This window comes from Drosophila mojavensis, unplaced genomic scaffold (assembly GCF_018153725.1).
Source record: "Drosophila mojavensis isolate 15081-1352.22 unplaced genomic scaffold, ASM1815372v1 contig_136, whole genome shotgun sequence".
Classification (NCBI taxonomy): domain Eukaryota; kingdom Metazoa; phylum Arthropoda; class Insecta; order Diptera; family Drosophilidae; genus Drosophila; species Drosophila mojavensis.
In genome coordinates this window covers 141,552-168,793 of record NW_025318667.1, presented here as the reverse complement: position 1 = coordinate 168,793, position 27,242 = coordinate 141,552, and the positions used below count along the sequence as shown (strand labels likewise).

At 37.6% G+C, this 27,242-nt stretch overlaps 4 protein-coding genes and 2 long non-coding RNA genes across 12 annotated transcripts; 4 read left to right on the top strand and 2 right to left on the bottom strand.

Annotated features, from left to right (window-relative positions):
• The first annotated feature begins 117 nt into the window (after positions 1-117).
• Positions 118-3,560, top strand: LOC6585748 (protein halfway). 2 transcript variants are annotated; one of them, XM_002011338.4, is made up of 4 exons: positions 118-448; positions 1,239-2,140; positions 2,203-2,713; positions 2,780-3,560. In XM_002011338.4, exons 1-4 carry the CDS (start codon positions 410-412, stop codon positions 3,170-3,172), a joined length of 1,845 nt encoding a protein of 614 aa, XP_002011374.2. In that variant the 5' UTR covers positions 118-409; the 3' UTR covers positions 3,173-3,560. The 2 variants fall into 2 exon arrangements, with proteins under 2 accessions (XP_002011374.2, XP_015016495.3); XM_015161009.3 differs by lacking the exon at positions 118-448 and adding an exon at positions 638-835.
• On the bottom strand, positions 3,557-26,931 carry LOC26527245 (coiled-coil domain-containing protein CG32809). Of its 5 annotated transcripts, none has more exons than XM_044011664.1 (17): positions 26,807-26,929; positions 25,184-25,402; positions 24,839-24,892; positions 24,624-24,766; positions 23,953-24,561; positions 17,803-17,893; positions 17,235-17,349; positions 16,685-16,783; positions 15,241-15,404; positions 14,792-14,857; positions 14,646-14,729; positions 14,266-14,328; positions 13,234-13,696; positions 12,990-13,172; positions 12,691-12,784; positions 7,061-7,264; positions 3,557-6,970 (listed from the first exon to the last, which is right to left on the bottom strand). In XM_044011664.1, exons 2-17 carry the CDS (start codon positions 25,287-25,289, stop codon positions 5,906-5,908), a joined length of 3,603 nt encoding a protein of 1,200 aa, XP_043867599.1. In that variant the 5' UTR covers positions 25,290-25,402; positions 26,807-26,929; the 3' UTR covers positions 3,557-5,905. The 5 variants fall into 5 exon arrangements, with proteins under 5 accessions (XP_043867599.1, XP_043867600.1, XP_043867601.1 ...); XM_044011665.1 differs by having other exon boundaries at positions 25,184-25,373; XM_015161011.3 differs by lacking the exon at positions 3,557-6,970 and adding an exon at positions 10,952-10,995 and having other exon boundaries at positions 7,120-7,264; positions 26,807-26,930.
• On the bottom strand, positions 7,513-10,331 carry LOC122757903. The gene is made up of 2 exons (XR_006358094.1): positions 7,913-10,331; positions 7,513-7,846 (listed from the first exon to the last, which is right to left on the bottom strand). It is a non-coding gene; the product is annotated as an uncharacterized LOC122757903 (long non-coding RNA).
• Positions 10,903-12,929, top strand: LOC122757904. Of its 2 annotated transcripts, none has more exons than XR_006358096.1 (2): positions 10,903-11,330; positions 12,669-12,929. It is a non-coding gene; the product is annotated as an uncharacterized LOC122757904 (long non-coding RNA). The 2 variants fall into 2 exon arrangements; XR_006358095.1 differs by having other exon boundaries at positions 11,410-12,929.
• Positions 15,822-16,699, top strand: LOC6585750. Its single transcript, XM_002011340.4, has 3 exons — positions 15,822-15,973; positions 16,051-16,240; positions 16,300-16,699. Exons 1-3 carry the CDS (start codon positions 15,958-15,960, stop codon positions 16,697-16,699), a joined length of 606 nt encoding a protein of 201 aa, XP_002011376.4. The 5' UTR covers positions 15,822-15,957.
• Positions 19,287-23,914, top strand: LOC6585751. Its single transcript, XM_002011341.4, has 5 exons — positions 19,287-20,203; positions 21,846-21,939; positions 22,021-22,141; positions 22,593-22,814; positions 22,871-23,914. Exons 1-5 carry the CDS (start codon positions 19,681-19,683, stop codon positions 23,555-23,557), a joined length of 1,647 nt encoding a protein of 548 aa, XP_002011377.1. The 5' UTR covers positions 19,287-19,680; the 3' UTR covers positions 23,558-23,914.
• Positions 26,932-27,242: the final 311 nt, after the last annotated feature.

Genomic DNA, 27,242 nt, shown 5'->3' with positions numbered 1-27,242 from the left:
GAGAGCGGATCTATGAAATGAAATGCCAAACAAAAAAATACTGAATTATTTCTTGAGCATAGTATTTTTTAGTACCATTTTAGTTTTCGTTTGTGTGCAAAACACCCACGATTTGTCTGGGAAGCCTTAACACTGTTGCGTTCGCATTGTTGTCGATAACATACACTAATATCTTGTTTTTCTACATTTCTGATTAAAATATATACTTCTGTATTTTTGTTTAAGTAGTGTTTTTAAGCAAGTAAAATTTTTTTATTTAACGTATGTGCCTAACTGATATGGCTGAGAACGATTCTGCAATATTGTATTTTTAGCATGCGCAGACAGTTTAAAAATTAAGATTTATTATAAAATGTGATCTGTTTTTCAAAAATAAAAACGCTGATTTTCCAAATCGCAATTTCCGTTGATGCGTTACGCAGCAAATGCAATGATTGCCTTTAAAGATGTAAGTCACACGCGCATACGCACCTACATATGTATACGGCTTGTATATACCTACATATGTACATATGAATGGGGTCTTTATATATAAATATTCACTTGTGTTTTGTTGTTGTTTTTTTTTGTGTGCTTAAGCTTTATCAAAGGCATTTATTGAATGTAATTAAACGGCATCAAAGTGCGATATATTTGAACTGTTTGCTTTTGTACATCTTTCGTGCATAAAGTCATGTATTATGGCATTAAGCTGCATTTTGTCATTGCGAATTTGCAAAACTCACTCAAAATGTTCATATGTGCATATATGTATCTGATAATACATTGTAAAATATCCCATAAAGTTCAATGTTTGTCCATGCTAAAGAATATATTTGTAAATGGATATCAAAAGGTATGTGCATTTGCAATCATCTTAGATGTGTAGCCGTAATCCATAAATCACGTACATATGTACATATGTATATGCTATACATACATTTGCATGCATACATACACATACATATGTATGTGTTTATTTACTGACATATCTAATTACTATTTGAATAAATCCTGCTGTGCCGCAAACTAAGAATTCGGCTGGGTGGCTTAAGGGTTCTATTGACCCTCGCCCCTTGACCCACACTTAACTTAATTGCCTTAACAGCTGGCCAAGCCTTCGTCTTATCGAATTACAGCTGCGCGTTAATTATCTCCGTCAATATTGAGGGCGTACACTGTCAATATTTGCATGCATACATATTGTTTATGATTTCCGCTATCAGCAGATAATTACTGTTTGAATTCCACTTTTGCAGTTAGTTCTAATCGTAATGCTTGCTCACGCATGCGCACGTCCGGAAGAGCTAGCAGCAGAAACAGTTCCACCACTGTCCTTGGCTGCAACACCCGCGGCATCGTCGGCCCAGTCGGTAACGCAATCGATGGAGACGTCTGCTATTACGCCCCCACCCATACCGCATCAGGCGGTCATCGAGAGGCAAATTGAGGTTGAGAAAGCGGATTTAGTGCCCGCTGTAACACCAGTGGCAAGCACAACCGCTGCAGCGCCGTCGGCTGCAGTCTCTTCTGAATTGCCGGACTATTTGAAGAATTGTTTTTACGCAGAAGAGGAGTTGTGTCTCAACTGGCGGCGCCACAATGGCAGTAGTGGCGATGAGCCACCTGTACTCGATCGTTTGGATGTCTCTGGTGTTAAGTTAGATGATGGTGAAGAAAACATGACGGACAATATGACTGCGATTAGTGCGCAGAATGGCAGTCTATTGCAATCCCAGAATCTCCAAGCTCGTGATCGCGATGCGAACAGCTGTCAGTGCCGGGAGCATCCGACTCGAGCCAACTCGTGGTACTGTTGCAACATTACGCACATTTCGATGATCTCAAGTTGCAGTAACATATCCAAGTGGACGAATTTGCATGTGCGTAACCTCAGCGTGCAGGCCATGAACCTTTCCAATCCGATATATCGATCGCTGCAGTCGCTCGCCGTTACGGATGGCAATATTATGCAATTAACAAATGCCTTTCCGCGTCATTCGAAACTGAAGTGCCTTAACATATCAAATAATAATATATCAGATATCGCATCGCGAGCCGTAAAGGATGTGCCTCAACTGGAGTTTTTTGGTATATCGAAAAATCTGCTGTCCCGTGTTCCGAATCGCAACCAGAACAAACACATAGCTTTAGATATTAGGTAAGCTTCACGTTCTACGGCAAATCAAGTTTATTATAATTACACAGAAATATTTTCTTTAGTGGGAACATGCGTTTGCTCTGTGAGCCTTTAAACGAGATTATATACGGTGATTCATTCAACTTTGTAAATCCGGAAAACTCTTTTTGCTTGTATAATGCGACACACAAGTGGTTCAACTCAACAAATTTAGTGTCGGTCAAACAGCTTGAGAGTATAAAAAAGTGCGGTACCAAGTGCCCAGTTATTCCGAACCATGGGAACTGTTCTTGTAACATATATAATATGATGATAATACAGGGTGATCAGTCTCGTACCGTTTGCCATGTGGATTGTTCAAATCTTGGCCTGCTTGAACTCCCATCTTTGCTGCCGGACAATACGTTCACTTTAAACATAAGCAACAACAAAATAAGCACTCTTGGCGATCACTTCCATACGAATCCCACCTATTACAATATTGTCAAACTGGACGCCGATAACAATCATATATCATCCATTTACGAATTTGAGGGCACAAAGTTTATTGAGCAATTTCAACGCCTTTACATGCGCAACAATTCACTGACTAAGGTAAATATATAACACATATTTAAAAAATACATTACACATATGTACTTTATATTATTTTATATTTAGATTCCCGAATACTTTTTGAACAATGCTCTTATGGATACTGGCATTGGGCGTCGCATTTATCTAGCAGAGAATCGACTTCAATGTGATTGTAATTCGGCAAAAACACTGCAAAACTGGCTTAAGGAGCGCAGCACAGATATACCAGACTACATGGATATTAGATGTCGCAACTTACCTCAGAGTGTTATTGAATTGCAAGAGACAAAGCTCTGCCAGTCGCCACCGGATTGGACTGACTACATATACTATCTAATAGCCGCAGAGGTAATTCTCTTGCTAGCTCTGATCACGAAAGTTTCGTACGACTATTGGGTCTTCAAAACAGCTGGTTATCTACCATGGCCAGCTAGCAAAATGCCAAAACTGCCTTGCGACTGTCTTTGTGAATCATAGATAAGTTAAAATGTAGAGCTCGACTACAAATTTATATAGCTGATATATATGTACATCTTTTGTTTTAAGCAAGCGTCGAAGTACATTTTTGAGATTAGCTATAAAGCTACATATAAAATGAATCGAAGTAGATAAAAAGTAACATATCCCATTGTCACTTGACCATGACAGATTACAATGTATATCAATATTAATGTGCCTTTTCTAAACAATGTATCTATTTTTAAATAGCACATATACACAGTTGAAATGGGATGCTATGTATGTGCATCTTACGTGCCTAAGAATCATGTGAACTTTGTAAATTGATGTTGATCGTGAATAACATAGAAAATGCTATCGAACATGATACTGTTACACTGCTAATTAAAAACACAGTGGAAATCAATTTGCATATGATATCTTTATTGTTTGTGGTTTCTTGCAATTTAATTTTATATTATTATTATTACAATAATTTTAAGACAAAAAAAATGCGCATCTGTTATGTTTACATTTCCATGCATGATGATTTTCGATATTGATTTTTGTATTATTATCATTGTTATTAATGTTCATAATACGTAATTTCATGAACGTTTTAGGTTTTCACTATAAGTTTTCCAATCGTGTGTGTGCTTACTGTGCCTTATAAGAAAAACATTTACGTATTCATACAATACACGCATACACTTGCAGATTACAATATTTTAAAATAGTTTGCTATAAGTAGCATATTATAAATATTATTATGTTTGCAGCTTTATAGTAGATAAATACTTTCACATATGTAGCTTCGTACTTCTTATCGCTGTAATCAAAATTCTTATTTTTTTTTCGTTGTATGTATGACAAATAATTTCGAATTAAACAATAACAAAAACAAGAACAAAGTGCCTTCTATTATCATAAATAGTATGTATTAATGTGTATAAATCTTTTGAGCGCATCGTTTCTCGCTTCCTTTTTTTATTCATTTGACTAAATAATTCAAAACTCAATAAGATATTTCGTACAGTGATTTGTAATATATTATATATTATTTATCGTTAGAGCGATAATATATATATGAATTTAAGACATATAAGTATCTTTACACTATTTCACATTTTGGTTTTATTCGAAACAGTGAGAATTGAAATTGATCGATCAATGTCGATATATGCGTCTATAGTATATGCATTGATGAACCAGGAAATATATTATTAATGACTTTTTACAAAATATTTGACTTAAGTAAAAAAGGATCTACCATAGCTACATATATGGCGTATGGGTGAAATATTAAATTAAATGTAATATTTGAGACTTTTCTAATATGGTTTAAAAGTTTGTATGGTATATACAAAATTCGTTTGTTTTAAATTAAAATCATTCCGATTGGCTAAAATCATGTGTTAAACCTATATGTATCTAAAAATCCTTAGCTAGGAAGTGCTGTGCAATAAAAAGATATCAAATATATGACTTTTAACTACAATCGATCATAGAGAAGTAAATTAATGTATACCCCCAGTCCCATTTTATGGGATGTACAGATCAACTATAACATATATATTTTCGGAACTCCGAAAACGAATCTTCCCAAAAATCAAATATTGTTAACCAAAACGTTGGGTCTTCAAAAACAAACGGCATGCAGAATATGTCGGTTTTTTATATATATTTTTTAAATTTATTTTTGGAAAGAATTTACCGTGTACTGGAATAAAATTAGCTAGTATTATTTTCTAAGAAATATTTTCGTACTTATTATTGAAGATAATTCTTCACTTTTTTGATGACCTAGATATATAGAACTATCAGTCTCACGTCCCATACCAAAGAACAAAAAAAAAGGTAAAATGAGACATATATGAAAGTAAACTTGATCAAACAGTTAAATAGCAAAGTATCTACCTCTCATTAATTTTCCTCCATGTACGACCATTAACTATACGACACATATTCACCCACGCATTCTTAGCTAAGTAAGATGGTCGTTGTTCTCACTTCCGCTTCTTTCATATATTTTTGTTGTTTTGTGTGGAGGATAGGCAATTTAATTCAATTAATGTGTTGGCATGTCTTACTAACTATTCTAATAATGTTTAATGTTGGCAATTTTCTCAAAATATTTTGAGCAGGGACAAAACAGCTTAGTGCGTACATTTATTCGATGCACATCTACATCGCGATGGAGCTACATCGCATATTTTTGTTTTTGGGTTTCTCATTAAATTTTTGATTTTCGTTCGGCAATACATACATGCATGTAGCCTGGCACACAAACGTATTATGGAATATATATAAGACATTTAGATTTAACACGCATGGGAGTACTTCTTACTTGCTTAACATTCTTAACAATCCTATTATTCAAGTATTAATAGTATTACAGAGCCGAAGGCTTTTAGTCTTCGTATATGATTCGTCTGATGTCTGTGTTTGGCAAGGATGACAAATAGAGAGAGAGAGAGAGAGAGAGAGAGAGAGAGAGAGAGAGAGAAAGAGAGAGAGAGGGGAAGGAAGAGTGTAAGAGTGTAATACAGATCAGAGCAGAAATTCATGCATATGACAGAGAGACATATACAATCGTGACAAAGATTGAGAGTGGAAGAGGGAGAGTGAGATAGAGATATACTAAGCTGCAGTTTGTGCGACGTGTCAGAGACACATATACATATGTATGTGTATATATAGTATATAGAATGTATAATGATGCTACAGTTAAATATCAATTTTCGTTTCGCTCCACGCCAATTTCCAATTGTGTTAGAGTATCTCCGTCTCGTACACCTGTTTGGTGGTCATTGTGGTGTTTGCAGCAGCAGCAACAGCAGCAGAAGCAGTAGCTCCTGCACTTGTACCACCACCAACAACGCTGCCAACCACACCACCCGTAGCATCACTGTTCAATACACCATTTGTACCCGCTGCATTCTCAGCAGCTCCTGCCGCCGCCGCTGCTGCAGCCGGATCACTGCCCATGGATTCACAGGCCAACAAATTGATTGCGGCTATTTTCTGCTGTATATTCGATTCGTTGCCGGGATGTGGGGGCCCGGATATGTCAACCGATGGTATCTTGCTCATTTGCTGTAATCGTTGGTACTGCTCCTGCAATAGCTTTTGCTTCTTCAATAACTCCTGGTGGCGCATCTCAAGTGCCACCTGCCGCTGTGCGTGATCGTTGCCAGACTCATTGCCACTGGAGTTGTCGCCGCTTGAAGTGTCACCACTACCGATTACGATAGTCTCGATGCTCATCATATTATTGTCAACCATGTTGGCAGCGGTGGCGGTAGCAGCACCGGCTGTGGCAGCGGCTATGTTCTGTGGCATATTTGGGCTTGTCGGACTGGCCAGTGGACTACGTGAGCTGGTACGCGGCGGCGGTGGTGGCGGTATGCGCTTGTGACCCACTCTTGTTATCAAATCGGCATTGCGCTCGGGCACTGGTGGTTTATTGTTGTTGCTGCTGACGCTGACACCACCAACACCACCACCACCGCCACCACCGCCACCACCATTAGCGAGTGGGGGTGGAAGCTCGTTGTCAGATTCGCTGGGAAATGAATGCAGGCGACGCAAGCTTCCTATATTGGTATGCACCATCAGCTGCTGTTGCGACTGCTGATGGGTCAATGCACCACGCGACAAATGCGATGTTGCCCCACTAGCACTAGAAACGGCCATGACCATGCTGTTGGTGGTCGCCTGTTGCATATTGACGACGTTCGCCTCTGTGAGCAGGCGTGCCTGAGATATTTGCGTGGTGACGGTGCTCTGTATCGCTGCTTGAGCACTTTCATCAGATGTCGAATCTTCAGGGCGTACCTATGATGCATATATTCGTGATATATGTATATGTATATACAATGTCAAAATGGAAATTGATCTATATATATTTGGAGCCTAATCATTTACCTCAAATGGTGGTTTTTGTTGTTGTTGTTGCTGCTGTTGTTGCATTTGTTGTTGTTGTTGTTGCTGCAACTGCTGCTGCTGCTGTTGTTGTTGGGCAATTGGCTTTGAGAATGTCTTTAACTCGTCTAGCAGAGCATCGAGTGCGTTTTCGGGTGCGAGTCCCCCGCCGACAGGGAACGACCCCATCCTGGGTGTTGGGATTGGCTATAAAGAATACATAATTACAGTAAAATTGTAAATCGATGTAAAAAATTGCCAACAATTTGTGAAATCAAATGAAGTTTAATAAAAAAACATTGCACATTTATACATATAAATGTATATAATTACTTATGTGGTACTGTATTGTAGAATTAATACATTGTATGAAAACCCATCTAGTGAGACAGGCTAAAACATAGAAAAATAGTCAATGTAATAATGTGTGTATACGAAAAATAAATCATGCTGTGCATAGTAATAACGTACATATTTGTTTTTAGGATATATAGATAAAATCCGCTACAGCAATCATAATAAAACAACATACAGGCAAATACAAAAACAAATCAAAAAGCAGTTGGTCATGTTCCACTGTGAGATGCCTTGAGGCCCTTGTAGTCCTAATCATGCTGCTGAAACATTTGAAATAGCATCCCGGCAAGGTATTTTTAAGTCGAGCATTTCCGGTCGCAAGTGCTCTAACTTATGACATCTTTATGTATGTTTGCCATGTTGCATTGCTCGCATGTTTAGCATTGAAGGATAAACAGAGCTATATGAAGTCATACGTCTGTCTAGCACCCACTGCGAAAATGATTTATAGTTGAAGGTAAGTGATAATTGCTTCAAAGGCACTTTGAAGTCAGATACCTCACCCACAACACGCTTCGCATTACTCAACCCAATCTTTTCTGTTTTCGAATGACTTGGTAGTTTTAATTTAACATGACATGCAAAAATAAAAAGTAAAAACATAAATTTCAAGGCTTTCTGGCTTTGCTAGTAATAACAAAAATATAACAAAAAGTAATATTTTGAACAGTCTTTCTCTAACTACTCCAATCGCATGCAATGCATTAAAGGGCATGCTTGCTCCAATAAATTTTACACAATTAATAATTTGGAATTCGATTTCTAATTATCTCATTTATTAAAAGAAAAAGAAAAAATAAAAAAAAGATAAAAAGGAACAATGAATTACATGGGAGATACATATACGTATATATACAATATGTATATATATATACATAAACAAAGCTCCACCGATTAAATATTTTGTGAGATAGTACGGCATATATTGCTAAGCACATATTTTTAGCAAAGGTACATGGTAGTCATAGTAAAAAAGAACACAAAATAATATATATATATATATGTATATATATATATATATGTACGTAATGAGAAAGAGAGAAATCGATGATGGATGGGTAAACATGTTAGATGGTTAAAACTTCAAAGACAACAATCGATGAGTGAGAACATTTTGAAGAGCTTGAGCTTTAGAATTCGATTTGTTCAATTGGATTGATTTGATTAATTTGGTATATTGACTGCACGCTTAAAAGAATGATTTGTGTATACATTAACAAAGGTACATTTAGGTTGATACTAGATTTTGTATATAGACATAGTTCATTTTTCAACTACAACATTAATACAAAAATATTATTATTATTATTATTTTTTTTTTTGTTGTTGTTCTGTTTTCAATTTTCAACTAGCTTTTCTTAACAAACAAAAAAGAAATTCTTCTTGCAAATTAACATTCTATAAACATGTTTGCATATTTGTTTCAAGTCTTCGGAATTCCGAAGCAATATCTTTCCAAAAGTTGTTTTATATTTGATTTTCGTCCTTTTTGCATGTAATATTTTGTTCGTGAATCTGGAGAACTCGGCGGCTGTATTCCAGGGAAAAAGTTATTTAATTCAATTAATTTGTGTTCTTTTGTTGTCTTTTTCTTAGATGTGAACTGAACTGAAAATGCTGTAATTTTGTTGTTGTCAGAGTTGTTGATGCGTTTTCGATGAATTAAGCACAGAAATTAAATTTACAATTTGGTTTTGTTAGCCAGTAGAAAGTTAACGGGGCCTTCACATATATGCACATGCACACAAATTGATTAAGTATCATATTTAAACTTTTTGAGCTTTTTACAAAAGGAATACCAATGAAAAGAAAAACAGAAAGAAATGCGAAAAACATAATCAATCAACACAAATAAGAAATCGATGTAGAAAACAGATTGTAGTTAGTTTGAAAAGAATGTGGAATTTTTCGCTAATTGTCAAAAAGCGGAAAAAAGGTTGCAATTGCAAATTATCTCATCATTTCGGAACCAACTGCTATCAAATAATAACAATAATGTCCAAAAGAATTTATTCGTAAACAAATGTTTTTACTGTCTGTCTGTTGCATAGATAAGGGACACTCTGTCGTATTAAAACTGTTCGCCATATGAGATGATGTTTTCCACATCCACATTTTTCTATTGTATTTATAGTAAATTCAGTTATGTTGCCAAACTGTTATGCTCGGTTTGGAGCTATCTTCTATATATTTAGTAAAGTCTGTAATATTGTTATACTGCTATATTCAGCTGACTTGAAACTGATTTATATATATGTAGTAAATTATATATGTCTATTGCTCTATTCTAAAATGTATTTATAGCAAAATCTCTTATACTGTTGTAGTCGGTTGGCTAAGTATTGATTTACATATGATGATACTAAGTATCATATATTTTTAAACAGTGAAAATGATTTTATAGCAAAATCTGTAATACTGTTACACTGTTTACATCTACTCTATAAGGAAAGAAGTAATTAGGTATTGCTCTGTTTTGCTCTATAATGAAAAGTATTGATTAACAGTATATTTTGCTATAACATTTCAAAAGCTGTTTTGCCTGCCAGTATATATAATATAATGAAATTTATAAATTAACCCTTTGTACCCCTTTGATGATAACTTTACAATCCAAACAGTATAGAAATAGTAGGATGTGTGTGAAGTAGAAGGGTGCAGGGGCGATCACAGACGAAAGCAATTGAAAACAATTATTAATAATAGAAACATTTGAGCACACAGGAAGGTGTTGAGGAGATCACATATTTGTTTAATTTGTTGTTGTTGATATTGTTGTTGTATTTTGTATTCTTGATTAGTACTTTAAGGGGACATCTGGGAAGAAAGTATGTAGTTAATGGAAGGGGGAATCAAAACGATTTATCTACCACAGAGGTTGTTGCTGTTTAAGTCTTTCAAAACATGTATAATAAATTGTGTTACAATGCTATTTACCTTTCTTGATTGATTCAGTGATTCACTGATTGATTTACTTGAAATTTGACTAGCGATACAAAAATTTCGATCTACATTATCTTATAGTGGTATGGTAGTATGGCAAGTACTCTGATCCGTAGCTCATTTATATGTATGTAAATTCCTTGAAAGTATTGCAGCCGAGATGTTTGCAACGCATAGCTCAGAGAAACCCCTTTTGGAAAGCACATTACGCACACACATTCATATATATGTATATACACATATATATTATATACATGTATACATATATATATATATATTATATACATATATATGTATTTAGGTAACTAGTGATATATAATTGCAGTTGGTAAATGTGTTTTGTTCTTATAGATAGCATTTGATGAGTTTTGTATTAGTTTAGAAGTTAAGTTTAGTAAGTGGTATACAAAAATATAAACTAGTTATGTTTTAAATGCGGAGCAAATAATGTTTCAGCTAAAATAAAATGGACATAGTTTTTAATGAGAGTTTTTCATTTTTTTGTTTTGTTTTGAAAATGGTTTTCAGTTTAATTATTATTTGATTATATTTTGTATTTTTGTTTGGTTTGGTTTTTGTGTTTTCAGTCATTACTCAGTAATTGCCTCTTTGAAGTTAGAACTCCATCGCCAGTTAAACTATGTGGGTTGTTGTTGTTGTTGTATACGATATCAAAAATTGTTAGTTCGAAAAAAAGGGGCAAGAAGAAGAAAACGATATCACTAGGTAAACCTCATTTAATAAGACTTTAAGCTTTTGATTTTTGGTAGTGTTTGTTTTGTCAAACGTATGAATATGAATTTTCGTGTTTCAATACGTAAAACGCTTTCGCTTTATCAAACAAAATTCAAACATGAACTAAAAACAACAAAAATGCTCTTTAAATTAGTTTGAGAGTATATTAACCCTTGGGAAATATCGGTGAAGCCATCGCCTTTTATAAACTGTTTCGGGATTGGAGTAAACTCTACACGTATGTATACATAAACAAAATCAAGTACAATGAAGTGGACGCAGTAGAAATTAAAACAAACGAAACTACTTATTAACAGCCAATTGCAACTTGTTTATAGTAAAAACAGCACAGAAATGAACAGAGGAACCAGAACTAAAATCAAATTAAACTATAAAAAAGCATACGTACAAATGAATCGAATTGAATAAATACAATTGATTGACTAAGGTAGCACTAAATAGCTTGCTTATATATTATATAAAACCCTTGCACAACTAGATTGTAATTTCAATCAAAAACTGTCGATAATAGTCGATGCGCAGTATTAAGGATAAAATGAGGTTAAAATAAGTTTGTATACAAATCAGTCAAGGACATAGGCCAAATGATTGTTATTCAGTTAATTGTCTATGAAATCCCACTTACATATATCATTAGATATATATCTGTTATGTCCATTCAATTGCTGATTTGTAAAACAAAGGTTTAAATAATGCACTTGCAATGCATTGAATAGCGGGGTGCTCAAAAATATATTTGGAATGTCTATTACAGTTTAATATAAATTATCCAAAATTGACATACAACTATTGATTTTCTAAGCTCCCCTTTTTTTTACACATTTCCCGTCAAAATTCATAGTACTACATGAAAGTACAACAATTTGCATTGGATTAGACAGAGCTTTGGCCAAGGAATATCGCACTAGAAGGCATTGAAGAGAAGGACATGGATATCAAAAAATATTTAAGTATTTGCTTTGCATATTTTCTAACACACCTTGCGAAAAGAAAATATCACTTAATCTGCTTTAACTGTTTTTATTTTTTGTATTTTATCAGCATCTAATGGGCACTTTATAAAACATTTCTTATCAGCAATTGAATTTCTATTTTGGTTGTTGAAGTAAATAGATGGACAGACTAGACATGTATGAATAAAAATGTTAATGGACGGATGTAAAGTTGAAAGGTTGATTTGTTGTTAATACCTTAGATCAATGCAAACAAGGCCACCTTTCAGGCACTCGATGCAACGTTATTTAAGTTATTCAGTCAGCGGGTTTTACAATATTTAGCAAGGATTCTAATGTGCAAAATAGGTTCATCTTTTAAAACGAAACTCAGCCAATGCAAATACTTCTTTCGGTCAAAAGCAACTAGTTTTTGTCATCAAAATAATACAAAGAATATTCGTTAATCATTATTATATATATATATATATATATTAATATGTATGACACGGTATGAAACGGTGTTTTATGCGCAAATATTAGTATTGGCTATACAGCCCTAGGTGTTTTTTAAATAACTATTTTCTTTTTTGTGTATTTGTTTATCAAAAATATCTCTATAGATTTATCAATCGGGCAACTTACCTTGTCGGGGACCGAAATATCTGCGGAACGTAAAGACTCCTCATTGACTGACGGCTCATTAGGGGGCAAACGTTGTTCCTGTACGCTCGCCAAACTAATTAATGAATGAGAAATGGTTCCATCAGCAATAGCAACTAAGAGGGGTCTAGTCGGGGATGCCCGATTAGCCAGATACCCTAGACCCATGTAGTTCTAAATGTATGATCTTCATGTACAATTACAAAACGCGATATATGTTTGCCTAGCTATTCACTATGGGTTTCAGGGTATACAAAAAATGGTGTGGGAAATCTACAAACCGTTTAAGTGTAACTAATGTGCCCGTTAACTTTTTGCAGCGACGCAAAGCCGATTCCAACCGATCGGGCTCTTCTTTTAGGAACTTTTCTTCTCGTACTACTTTTTCCATCTCGTTGGACAGTATGCAGCGCAAACCATTTGACAAAGTCGGAAACTTGAGCTTCAGCTCAGCGACAGTTTTGCTGTAAGGACAGAGACTCAGCTGGGCTATGCATATAGAATACGAATGGTAGCAGGTCATACCTTGCGCGACTTAAAACCAGGGCCATGTCCTCGACGGCAGTCATATTGACGCGCGTACGTCGATTGATCACCTCGCCCCGAAGATTTTCAACCGAAGCTTCCAAGTCACTGAGATCCTTTTCCAGCCGTATGACCTCCTGCTTGTACAGCTCTTCTTCTCGCGATATACGCGTAGTGTCCTGATCGCCCTGGCCCCAAAAGCTGCCACCGCTGCTTGCCAACAATGTGGCACGTATACGCATGAAGGTACTTTTGATGTCCTCCCGTACGGCAACGGACTGAGCCTGAGATAGCCTTCTTAGAGTGCGCACTTCCATGCGCAAGTCCTTCGCCTTCTTCTGCAGACCACGCAAATGATTGTAGACCTCGGGGGCAAGTGCAATGTCTGCTCTGTAGTTGGGATGCGCAGTCTGAGCCAGCACAATCGGCTTTGGCGGTGGCGGAGGCTTTAAGCGGTCGCGCTCTGTGGATTGCATTAAATTATAGAGCAATGAAGAGTGATAGCCTAGTCGGGCATACCCGACTAGCTGATACTCTGAACCTTGCGCTTCTAGATGTATTATCTTCTTCTTTTCAGGACTTAAATATGAAACATAATTGTGTTTTTGCAGCAAAGCTCAAGCTTTATTTCATTGAAATAATTATAATAATAATGGTGAGTCTTTATTGAAGATCGGAAACATTTGTAATCTGCGTTGACTTTACGAGAGACTACAAACTTACTTTGGTATTTTTAGTATATTTGAAATTTCAAAGCTCTAGTTTTCGTAGCTCTCGAGATCAACGAGACATAGACAGACAGAGAGGTAGGTGAACTTTCTTCCTTTCTTCTTTTCAAAAAGATAATATCGGTTCAGAATATGGAAAATATAAATGTAATTAGTCAATAAGCATTCATATATATATATATGTATATATATATATATATATATGGCACATGTGATTTGCGTATAATACATGCGTGATTCTTTTGATAAAAATTATAATACTAATGAAATAATTGCCTTCGTTTCTTTCATATATCGCTCTTACCTTGGGAGGATGTACGTGGCAAGGTAGACGACTTTATTGCCGGCTTGGTTGGTTTCGTATCAGCTTTTGGGTCCGGTACAGAGAATTATTTTTTGAATAGGGTATGTGTGTTAATATATAATTACAAAACAGTTTGGATCTGTATTCTCAGTGGGAATAGGTTTACAACGCTCTCTCTTAAATGTCAGAATGAAATCAAAGTCAACGAACGCATAAATTGTCCACATCGACGAGTCTTAACTAAATACGTATGATGATTAGGAAGAACAAAATAATTTAAGCAAAAAACACTAAAACAAATGCGAAGCAAAAAAGCTAAAATAAAGAATGTAACAGAAAATGATGGCTTATAAATAATTAATTATTTTTTTTGTATTTACCGGCATGTAGGGGGCTATGTGACTTGGGTATTCCCTGTATATCGTCACTAAATGAAACCGATTTCTCAAAGGACACGGATTTTTCTGAAAAAAAAAAAAATGGATTTGGATACTGAGGCATGTGGCAACGCTTTGGATACACTTACGACATGAATTCTTGCCAAGTTTAGGTGCCTTTTCTCTAATGTATAGCTCATCGGCAGAACCATTGGCTAAATATAAATATACATAAGACAGAGTTCGTTCAATATTCGATTATATACATAACACATCAAAAATGAGAAAAGCTATTGATATGCGCAATCTGTGGGAAAATCTACTACTAAAGCTCAAGTTCTTTTAGATTCCGGGACGGACGGAGGAACATACAAAATGAAATGGCTAGATATACTCGACTGCTGATCGTGATAATATACATGTAGGATGGCTAAGCTCGACTTTTCTAAATATGAATATAGTACAATATAAATAATATAACAGGATACACATTTGCATATACGAATAATATCTTTGCCCCCATTATTTTTATTTCTACTCTAAAAATTGACTCTATTCAATGTACTGCTATTATAGCTATGCAAAGAAAATTATATACCTTGCATTTGGGTTGGCACGACGAGATAGTTGGAGTCCAGTGTGGGTACCGGTATCGGCGCAATTTGGGGATTTTGGTTAACTAATGCCTTTTGGACCAATCCAGTCAGGTTCGCCAATTGACGCTCCATATGCTCAACACGTATGCGATGCAAATCTTCTGGCCTGCAAATATTTAGACAAAATAAAGAATATTAAAATATTGTAAAATAAAAGGAAATGTAACATTCGACACGCTTTTGAGCAAATTTAACAGTTTATAATTCACACATAGGTCGGAGCCACTGTTTGTGACAAGTCAGCAAGATCTAATTGATCAGCCAAGCTTGACAAGTACGAGTGCTATAATGGGCAGTGGCTGCTAGCGAATACTCTGCGCCTTTTTGATCTATGACTATCAGGAAATAATTCAGGAATCACATATGCAGATGAAATCGAAATCAAACAAAAACTTTTCTATTTAGAATTGCTCTTCAGCTGAAAGTTTAGCATTTATTTAGTTCTCGTCTGGTCGCAGATGACTGTTGCTTTTAATAAAAATGTTTTTAAGGCCAGTATACCCTGTTGACTCAACCAGTCGAAATACTTGAGTCAAGCAAGCGTTGCCAGCGCTGTTGCTGCAGTCGTACGAGTTGTAGCACAATTTCATCCATGGCCATTCTTGGTCACAGTCGCTTCTTGCATGCGCGTCGACTAGGTGTGGAGGAAATACAGCACCATGGCCTACTGCAGCGGTAAGCGATATGTACTCTATTTGCGGGCCTTAACTAACAGTTTGAAGAACATTCGATGCTTTGTTGTTGCCCAACAGTGACCAGCACGCAAGAGCGATTCGCAAGCTGTTTGGCGAATTTTCAGATACACGATTTGTTGGTATTGAAGAAATCAATGGAGCTGATGGGCCACGCAGAGAGCCACGAGACAAACGTTGACGAGGCCTTTGCTGGCTGCAGTGAGACGACTGATGGACCCCAGCGACTGGCTTTGATGGCTGCCGATCGGTAGGAAGCATACTAATTTACAGAAGTTCCTTAGAACTGGTTTTCGTATCTTTTTAAAGGAGCGATCGAGGCACGTCGGCCGTTGGCTCCTCGCATCCATGGCAAAGTGATCCTGTAGCCAGTTGGGTTGAAGAGAAGCCATCCAAGCTGCAGACCCTGTTTCAGATCAGCATCACTGCTCTGGCCTTTCTCTCCTTTGGCGGCTATCTGCTGTGCCTCATAGTGCAGGCGATCAAAAGCAAAGGTACAACCTACTTCCACCCGGTTGCTACAGCTACCACTACGAATACAAATGGCAGCGTGAAGCGTATAAAAATCTATAGGCGCAGTAGACGCCGCCGCAGCATCCACAATGCTCAGATTCACATTTCGAATTTGCTCTTTGGTAATTATGCGACATACAATAACTCCGTGCGTGATCAAGAATTGGCCTATGGTGCTCACCTGGTCGGATCATAGATCTGATTGCCACGGTGCGGCAGACGATTTGGGCCAACTTTTATCCCATATAACGAATATTGATCTTCCACGAGGGCGACATCGCTGTGAAAGAGAGAGAGAGAGAGTGAAACTCAGTGTTAAAGAGAGTATGTGTGAGAGAGAGAGAGAGAGAGAGAAAGAATGCATATTGACAATATTACACAGTATTCAGTTCTATCGATACAGTCAAAAAAGTCGACGTAATCATTATTTGTATTTGATTTCTGATAATTTATGAATAATCAATTTAGAAAACATTTCTTACTCCTACTGTATAGGTAAACAAAGCCTTTAGCGAAATTAGGAGATTTACTATTGAATTGACTTATAGCATATACATATCTAATCGACAATATTTGTATTGCTTGCCCCTAGAGCTTATTTCCTGATTTCTCTTTTTTCCTAATAAAATTTGTGGAGCGCAATAATGGTAACCATGATGAAAGTTAGCTAGCATTTGAAAAAGGTTTTTCCTAAATTTGGGGTAAGCGGAAAGAAATTAGTTCCAGCTTACCTTTGCTCCTCATCTATGATAGGCGCGACGACAGGTCCGCGCGTACCATATTGGCTATAGTATGGCTCCTCATAGTTGCTCCGTGTACTCCGCTCTGGAGAGCTGGTATATCCATCTGAAAGGCCGCACAGTTTAGTATTTTTCAATAAATAAATATTTTTGAAAAATATTCATCGATTAGCAAAGCGTAAATCGAATATTGCTAGACCTAGAGAATTTCGATTTTCTGTGTTGGTGCATTTGACCAATACAAAGATTTTCCATAGTACAGCCCAGACTCTTGTTTATATTTCATATTTAATTTAAAAATACATAAAACATTTACATTGGAGTTTTTTTTCAACAATCGTATACATATTTATGCTGTTTTGATATTGTAGAACTAGAATGCATAATATATATGAGTATATGTATATACATATGTAAGTATATGTAAGTACACACATATGTGACCTTGTACGACGTTCTTTGGGTCACAAAATAATGTTTAAATATATACATAGATAGGTTCTTAAAATATAAATGAAAATTAGATGCGTGATAAGCCATGAGCTCATATATTACTTACCCATTGAGATTTTGTTACGATCTGATCCGTACATCCCACGTGGCAAGGTCTGCGACGAGCCCACATAATACGGAGCTGGCTGTTTACCAATCTAAAACAATTTCATATAATACATTACTATATAATAATATATTTATATATAATTTTTTTGACAACGTGCAAATAAAAAAATGTACAAATTTCTTCAATTACATATCATTGGGATGAAATAATAATGAATTGCGTATAGATTTGAAGTCAATTGTGATATTCAGTTGAAAACAACTATAGCTGGAAGCCCCAGGGGCTGGGCCAACAAATCGCGAAACAAAAAAATGATTCAATGTTGTAACAAAGTACACACCCAGGCAATCAAACTCTTTGCCAATTATTTTTGTGTGTAGAAACTAAAAAGGCTTTCACTTTCTCAGGTACATATAATATTTATATTCATTCTTTGCACTGCAAATAAAACTGATAAGACGTACATACATATAAGAACTAGTAGCTGTTTCAACAGTATTTCTTCTATTAAGATAAAGTACTTTTTAAGAGCTGTCAGATTAATGGGTCGACTTTTATATTTTTATTTAATCTCATACCTAAATTTGTATCAAAAGAATCAATACAAATTTCTGTACATATTCGTTCTGCACATATTCAGTCATTCATTCTTTCCTTCTGGTAGAAGCGATTTCTGATCGGCAGTTTATTACTCTTATTTGTACATTACACAATAGTTGCCACTGGAATGTTGACTGATTTATTAATGATGTGCAGCTAACACAGACAACGTGAAGACAGTTAGTTCATAAGTATAAATGCATATATTATTATTATAAGCATATATATTTATGCATGTATGTACATATGTATGTACTTTCGCATTTAACTGTCCCGGCGACTAGGGTTAGCCAGAGAGGAAGCTTCGAGTATGTCGGTGCTTAGCAGATAGTAATGCTTAGCTTCATTGTATACATACATACACACATATATGTGGCTATAGCGTTGTTGCATTGAAATGAAAAGATCGGCTTTACAGCGCACAAAAACAAAACAAGTGAGAGTGCTCAGCTCGAGTATGCTCGACTAGCAAATGCCCTGCAGCAGTTCTAAGAGTTTTTCAGTAACGCTGATAAATTTGGTGCGCTTGTTGTTTGAAAAGATGCTCAACACGGCAACGGTTTGTAGCAAAGTCCAAAAGTGTTTTAAGGTCAGCTCGGAATAGTCTGTGCCCCGAGATCTTGCATACCCATTTCGCAGAAGCGCAGGGCATTACAAAAACCCAACCAGTTTCAATTTCAATACAATTTTACCATTTGTTACAACTGGTCGACGGACGTACTCATACAAACATCGCACAGTGGGCCATGACTCATAAACGGTTGTCAAATCATACCAAACCAATTGTTCTATAGTGAAAGAGAAAGAACAGTTACTAGACTATGCTATACTATAAATGTAAATGATATCAGTTTCTAAAGTCTTTTTCGCTCACAATTCTCGCATAGCAGTGGGAATAAATGTTGTGTCCGTTGAAATTTTGATTTACATTCCGATTAAAAACATTTGAAATAGATTTTAATAGTATCTTTTATGTACAGGATGTCTTCCTCTAAAAAATGTTCTAATTAAAAAATAATCATGCACTCTCAGTCTTTATATTTCCATACAAATTTGTTTAAAACTCCACTGTACGTGGCGACGGGCTCGGTGTATGCGGTTTGGCTTTTTATGTTTTCTTCTTCTTTTCGACTACGGTCGGCACAGCGTTGGAGCATGCGTAGCCGACTAGTGAAGTGCGAGACACCGCCGCAGACGGACGTACAATCGCTGCGATTTAAATTACAAAATAAAAAGACCAAAAACAAAAGCCCAAAAACATAATATCCCGGTAAAATGTTTTGGAAAACAGGCTGGGGCGCGAGCTTAGTGCTCAGTGCGTTTCTTCTTCTCGTTCAAGTCGGCAACTCCCTCGGATGGAAGCCAATCGCGTCAGCGGGCAGCCCCATAACATCCTACAGCTTAAAGCAATCGCATCCTGGCGAGGCGAGCAGCAGCCACGAGCTGGCCACCAGCTATGCTCAATTCGGCGATTCCAAGGAGGAAGACGATCTGCTTTTGACGCGAGCCGCTCTAATAAATGGAGTTGAGTCTTCGCGTCCCATTACATTGATTGACGATCACGATAATCACTACAAGTCATATGGCTTAAAAGATGATGCAATCGAAGAGCCCACTATTAGTTTTCCGCGCTCTAATCTCTATGCTTCCGATCGCTGCAGTGTCAAGAAGTTTGCATTCAATCAAGACGGGGCAGTGGAGTATGATAACGAGTTGCCCGAGCTGGATCAGTTTACGCTTTGTTTTTGGATGCGTTTCACAAATCACAGCGGCGACCATGTCATGTTGACCTACGAAGGTAAGTGCGAGGCTAATCCATCAAGCACAGCGACTACTGTCTCGTTGCTTACATCACTTTGTATATGGAAACGAAGGCAAGACCTTTGCAGATACTTTCTTTAATCATAAACACAATCAAAATCAGCTACGACCTTTTACATAATTCGGGCCCCCGTAGCCAGCGAAACGACTAGCACAAAAGACGTTAGCTGCGAGATCTGTGACCAACAAAAGTTGTGGGTCGAAACATGGCCCCAAAAAGTGAAAGGGATTCAGCTTCCTGATCCAAATATTGTTGTTGTTGTTCATGTTGTTGATGTGACGGGGTTTTGTGATGTTGTTGATGTGAAATTGACAGATGAGATGAGATGATTGCATGATGACGAGGCTTAACAACTGTTTGATGGTCAACATTGTTAGCCGTGATGATGCGATAATACGGTTTATTATTATACCCTAGAACGCATCGAAAACAGGGTATATTGATTGTTTTCTAAATGTCAGCCGGCAACGCTGATCTCATTTACTGTATAATACTATAATAAGACAACTTGGGATGATCTTGACATGTAATGTTTTCACAACATAGTCGACATTTTATATGATAAGTATTGATAAGTATACCAGCAGTCAAGAATGTTTCAAAAGAAAAGGAGAATTGGCGACAGTTGAGTTTATCATACTATAGGAAGAGAGTTTTTACACACTGTCTCTATTATCTTAAACATTTTCAGCTGTCCCGCTGACTGGAGACCGTATTACATAAGCATTAAATTTACCTGTTTGCAGTAGGCTGCCGCCGCTGTTGTTGCGGCTGCTGCTGCTTTTGTTATTTTAACTGCTTGAGATTATTTTAAAGTTGCAACGTGAGCTGCGTGAAAAGCTTCCGGAGTAACTGAGAAACTGAGAGATGTCGTCTTGACCCTCGCGACAACACCTCATCAATCGACCCGCCCCATCTCCACTAAACACAATTTTGCAATGGGAAGCCAACTAAACTGGTAGACGGCTGCTCTCAGCAAATAGATATTACATATTCAGCTATTATGTTTAACAGGATTTTCGGCATATTTCCCGCTATTACTCTCTCACTGGCATCATAGCCGACCGGCCAGCGGATATATATGTATGTAATTACCCCAGCTTGCAGTGTGGCAGGCTTATTACATTTTTATGGAGTAGGCTACATGTATATTTTCTTAGACTCAAAGAGACAGTTATTGATTGTATTGTTGATACCCTGGACGATGTAGAGAAAAGATAACATCTAACAGGTGAAGAGGAGCATACCAAATTTTAGGTACTTATAGGTCAGAGAATTCCAATGCTTATATCATCTACTTATATCATCTACTACAATGGTTGAAAGGGCCACTGGACTGCTCGTCACACTAGATCATTACAATACGAGGTATGAGTATAATAGTATAGCTTGAGAAGGCAACATAAATTGGTAGCAGTGTCGTGCAGCATTGCATAGATCAAGCTTCTTTCACTTTTCGGATAACATTCAATTAGGCAGCTTAGTTTGCTAGTTGGTTGGCTGGCTGGCTGGCTGGTTGGTTTGCCGATTGCAATTCAGCATCACGCAATTTGCTCTGATTTCATAACAGCCATCGACATTTTTATTTCTCAAATTAACTCCGTCTCCACTTCTACAGTCGAAAAGGAACCACGCGAAATACAAATCTGGGTCGCGAACGCGCAAAATTCCAGTTTCCTATCGATGGCCATAAAAGGTCAGCAAATGTACAGGTACGTTGTTTCTAATCAATACACATAGATATAGCGAAATATCTGACTGCATATGAACCTCGAATTAATTATGGAATACAGATTGAACTATCCACTGCGTATGCGGCAATGGCATCACATGTGCAGCTCGTGGAATGGGAAAACCGGCGAGTGGCAGGTCTGGCTAAAAGCAGAGCGCATTGGACGTGGATTCCACAATTCAGTAAGTAATCTCCAATTACCCAAGCTCGATGGAACGGAACGAAAACGACTAACTAGACCAGACTGACTTGCAGCTGTTACAGTAAATATTGAATATCAGTTTGTCACATCAGTCAATAATCGTTCATTAATCCTACTCTACTTTACTCACTGGGAGTGGGGATTCAAGGCATATTAGTTGTGCCCATGTGTATGCAACATCCGAATCGATCTTCTAATGTGACTCTGTTTGTCCGATAGTGATAATAGATCATTGGACTTGATCAGTTTTGGTTGCAAAAATATAAACTCCAGTCAATTTTACTCGTCGCAATATTTTGTATGCTGAATATCTGAACCAGCAGCTCGACACGGGCTCAGGGTATTTGCTAGTCGACAACGCGCCTGACTAGCCACACTGCAACTGGTTGAATTTGTTTTGCAATTCATAACTTCGAAATCGAATTTTGCAGCTGGTAGGCCATAAAATACCCGCTAAGGGAAAACTGCGATCGGGCGGCAGTTCAATAACTGGGCAAGTAAGTCATGGCCTCCACTTTGAGGTGACGCTCGTGCAAATTTATCGCGTCGCTTTGAGCGCGGGCAAGGCACATCGAGACCACAAACATCATCATGTGCACCACTTTGATCACGAGGGACAGGAGCTGTCCAGCACAACGCGTGCTCCTCCAATGGTTCGTATGCTCAATGAGATTCTACAGCTAATAGTAATATTTATGGACAATCTCAGATCAATCGACCACAGCCGATGCACTCGCTGCTCGCAAGCGGACAAATTCCAACTAGAGTCCGCATCAATCTGGCCAACTCAATGCCCACACAGAATCCACCAAACGGAGTGGCAGACCAAGCGATTACAGTGAACACAAACTTTGTTAATGGGCAAATTAATGCAGGCTCTCGGTTGGTGGCACAGCAGCTACTCGGTCTGTCGCCCTATCCTCGCGGGATACCCACGACCTCGAATGAAGCGACAACGGGACGTTTCCAGATGCTTAGCAACTCAGCCAATGTGCAGTTCATAGATGAGACAGAGACACACATACAATTTAAGCGGGAGGCACCACAGGAGCGAAAGGTGCAAAAGCGGGGTTTGGTTTTGCTCGCCGATGGATCCGTGGTAGATGATGGCCAACTGGATGACAGCAGCGAGGTTTTCAGTAAGTACAATGGTCTGGCCGACTTTGGTGGGCAGCAATTCAAGCAGGATCTGACGCTGAAGATGACTCTCGAGGAGGAGATCAGCACACACGATCGCGAGCCGGCCGAGGAGGAGGTCAAGGCCGTTATGGGAATCTGTAGCAACTGCGATCCCGAGCCTTTCCAAGGCGCCATTGTCTTTGCCTGGAAGGACGTCAAGGAGCACATGAACAACACGCTCAAAGGCCACAGTGTGGGCAACTGTGGAAATTTCTAATACCGCCCTCCCAATCACCCACTCAGTCAGCAGTTAATCCTGTCAATATCCCGCAAAATATACTCTTAAACAGGGTGCTGCAAATAACGCTTATTATGCATACATACATATATTGTTTTGTTTGATTTTGTTTTTTTTTTTTTTTTTTTTTTGTTGCCTTGAATGTACTTGAATATATGTAAGTGTATATAGGTATAAGTATACATGGCTGGATACCCAGGCTTAAATATCGTATCGTAGCAGACCCTCTCACCTCTATGTACATATGCACATATTTATAGAAATATCTTAACAAATATCAATTGTGGGTGTTGAAATAATATTAAAGCAAATAAATAAATAAACAAATAGCCAGTATCCAAATGGTCTCTGAATTGGGTCCGTCTGTGTCTTACCTTCGATTTGTGGATGTGCTGATGCTTGAAATCCGAATCGAACTCGGGCTCGCTGAAATAGCTCTGATCCTGATCCCAGCTAGAAGGTGCTTGTGGTAAGGGCTGTGGTATGCCCGGACCACCAGGGAGAATCTGTGGAGGTGCGGCTACCTCTGTTGATTCAAACAGACGTAAGACGGAGCGATCGCGTATCTCACGCAGATGGGAACGCACATCTTCCAGCTCATAGAACATGTCCTTGCTGGCATCGTGTATGTAGATCTTGACGTTGGGTCCCTCCAAGTACGACATTGTAAGCTGACGAGGAAACGAACGCACGAACAACGCACGCACCGTATCTATCGAAGTGATCTCATTTGGAAGCAATGCCCGCTTGGTCTCTGAGCGATATTGCAAGAAGACGAGTCCAAGCGGTCGCTCGAGCGTCTTTGAGGGCGTACGCACCACTGGCAACGAGGAGCGCTGTTTGCCGCCCCTTCGAAACCCAGTGCTGGCTGTTTCCACCTCGGACATAATGCCAGGATCGTCATCGAACAAGGGGCCTTGATTAACAGGTGCATAGCCGCGCATCGGTTGATTTTTCTTGTTCTTCTGCGCTCGTGTGCTCATCTGTAATGGAAGAGCGATTTTCTTGTTGATTGCTGATATTGATAAAGCTGACCTATGCTTACTTCCAGATCCATGGCTCGCTGCTGTTGCTGCGCCATTTGATGCGGATGCGGATGCTGGGAGCTGCCGTAGACCAGAATATCACCGCCGAGTGTGTGTCTTCGCGGATCATCGCGTCGCATTGCGCGTCTACGCTCTTCGCCACCTTTAAGTAAACACGAAAGTGAATATATACATACATACATACATAGACATATAAGCAGTTGATGTTTCTTACCTTGCTCATTACTCTGCAGGCGAGACGGTTTGTTTTCATTTTGCCAGTCTTCTTCTGAAAAACGCAATTGCAAAGGAATATAATTAGCAACCGAGCCCTTTTCATATCGATACTATCGATAGTTTAGGTTGGTTCCAATTGGACTATTTGTACATATGTATGTACATATTGCACAAACATACATATGAATGTCCGGCTATATGTGCAGACTATCCGTTAGTTTTCCAATTCCCTTAATCTTGATGTACATATGTATACGTATATGTATGCTGGTCAGATTGTATGCCATCCACACTACACACAAAAAGTGCATGTATGTATGCTGTTGATGTTTGTTTTGCTTACCTCCTTCCCGTCCCTTGCGCTTCTTCTTCGATGATGAGCTGCTGCTCGCATTGCCGCTCTGATTAGTTGATGCACTTTTATCTTTACTCTTCCAGCGGATCAACATTTTGCCGCTTCACAAGTTATACTTATATTTGAGCAATCAGTTAATCTGTTTCGTTTAAAAGTTCATACGCGTTAACTCCGTACACTGCAACAGGAATGGGCCGAAGTCTTGCTCTGCATTACAGATACATACATATGAGTATGTACATATGTACATACACACAAGACGCAATTATTTATGTGTGTGCATACATATGTACACTTGAAAATACATAATGTGCACGCATCTATGTATGTATGCATATGATGTATGTACTTGTAGTATGTGTGTATGTATACATTGTGCTGTTGAATGGGTGTAATTTGACAGCATAGCAACTGTATACATAGATATGTATGTATGTATTTATATATGTACTATGTAGGTATAAGCATTATATGCATACATTACCAGCGTATGCATATTGTAAGTATGTAAATAAGCATACATATATGTACTTTATACACTTACTATACGTATTCTGTGGAAGCTGATAGATGTATGTACATTGCTAAATTGTCATTCATAAGTACATACATACATACATGCATACAAGTCGATGTTAGAGCCTGTCTCATATAAACTTTGTTTACATTTGATGCCGGCATCCCCATATGTATGTAAATATGGATTTCTCCAAGAGTACATTCATAACACATATCTGTATATTTACTAATACATGTACACATGTATGCACATATGTATGTATGTTAATCAAAATCTTTCGGCTTACAAAGCAACCGTACCAATAAACAGTTGGATATATCTACTTATTCCTATATGTATGTAGGTGTGCATGTCTGTATGTATGGGAATGTAGCACTATGTACATACATACATATGTATGTATATTTAATGTGGGTGTGGTGGCAAAACGGCCAGCATCGATAGACGCCGAATAAGTACGAATACTTTTGTTCGTTCGGCACCTGCAAACAAACACACACACACATACATATGTATGTGCATAAATACATATCCATATGCCCGAATAACTGATTTCTATGGATATATTTAATTCATTTTATATGTACATACTTGTAAATACATGCATACATATGCACTTATGCATATATAAATATACAAATATGATAAATGCATATTTATATTAGATTTCGGCATCGCTCACAGCTGTATTTACATATGCATGTGTATGTATGTATGGCACTGTGCAGGTGTATGTATGGGTGTACGGCAGAAGCGACGCCTTTAGTATACAGAAATGCATATGTATGCGAATGCTCGTATTTACATTTGATTGAAACTCATTTGATGCGAGCTTCTATTCACTTATTTACTGAAATTTTGAAATTGTTTATACACAAATGAGGACTATTGAATGGGCTGTAAGCACACGCATATATGTACATACATATCAATGTGCGTATGTACGTGAAAATTAAGTTAATGAAAAAGTGTTGGAGCACTACCATGGCCGGTTGTTCAACGTATTCTCATATGCATATACATATATATATATATATATATGTATATATATATATATTAATCTATAATAATATATAAATAAACAGTTCTACACTTGTCGGTTAGATTTGGCTGATGCTTGAGCTCATCTCACGTTTGTCGGAGTCGTCGTAATTGACCGCGTTTAAAACCCGTTCGATACGTTTTAACACTCGACAGCAAAATTATTTCTGGTATATCAGAATGCGTTTCCGCCCTAAAAGCTACACGGAATACTCACCCATGGCGCATGCGTTGACAATCGTTGCTTCAGTGCTGCCAATTTGCAGATGACAATTGCTGCACTGGTGCTGCCAATTTACACAATCGAAATCAAAGTCCCTACAGCCGCTAAAACCAAAACGAACTAATAATAAAAAATAAACAAAATATATTATAATTATCTATTATATTTAGCTTGAAGTCGAAAAATAATCCAACCTGAGAAAGATTGCAAGGAAATATAAATAACCTATACATACGTATACATTTTTAATACTTTTTAAAAAT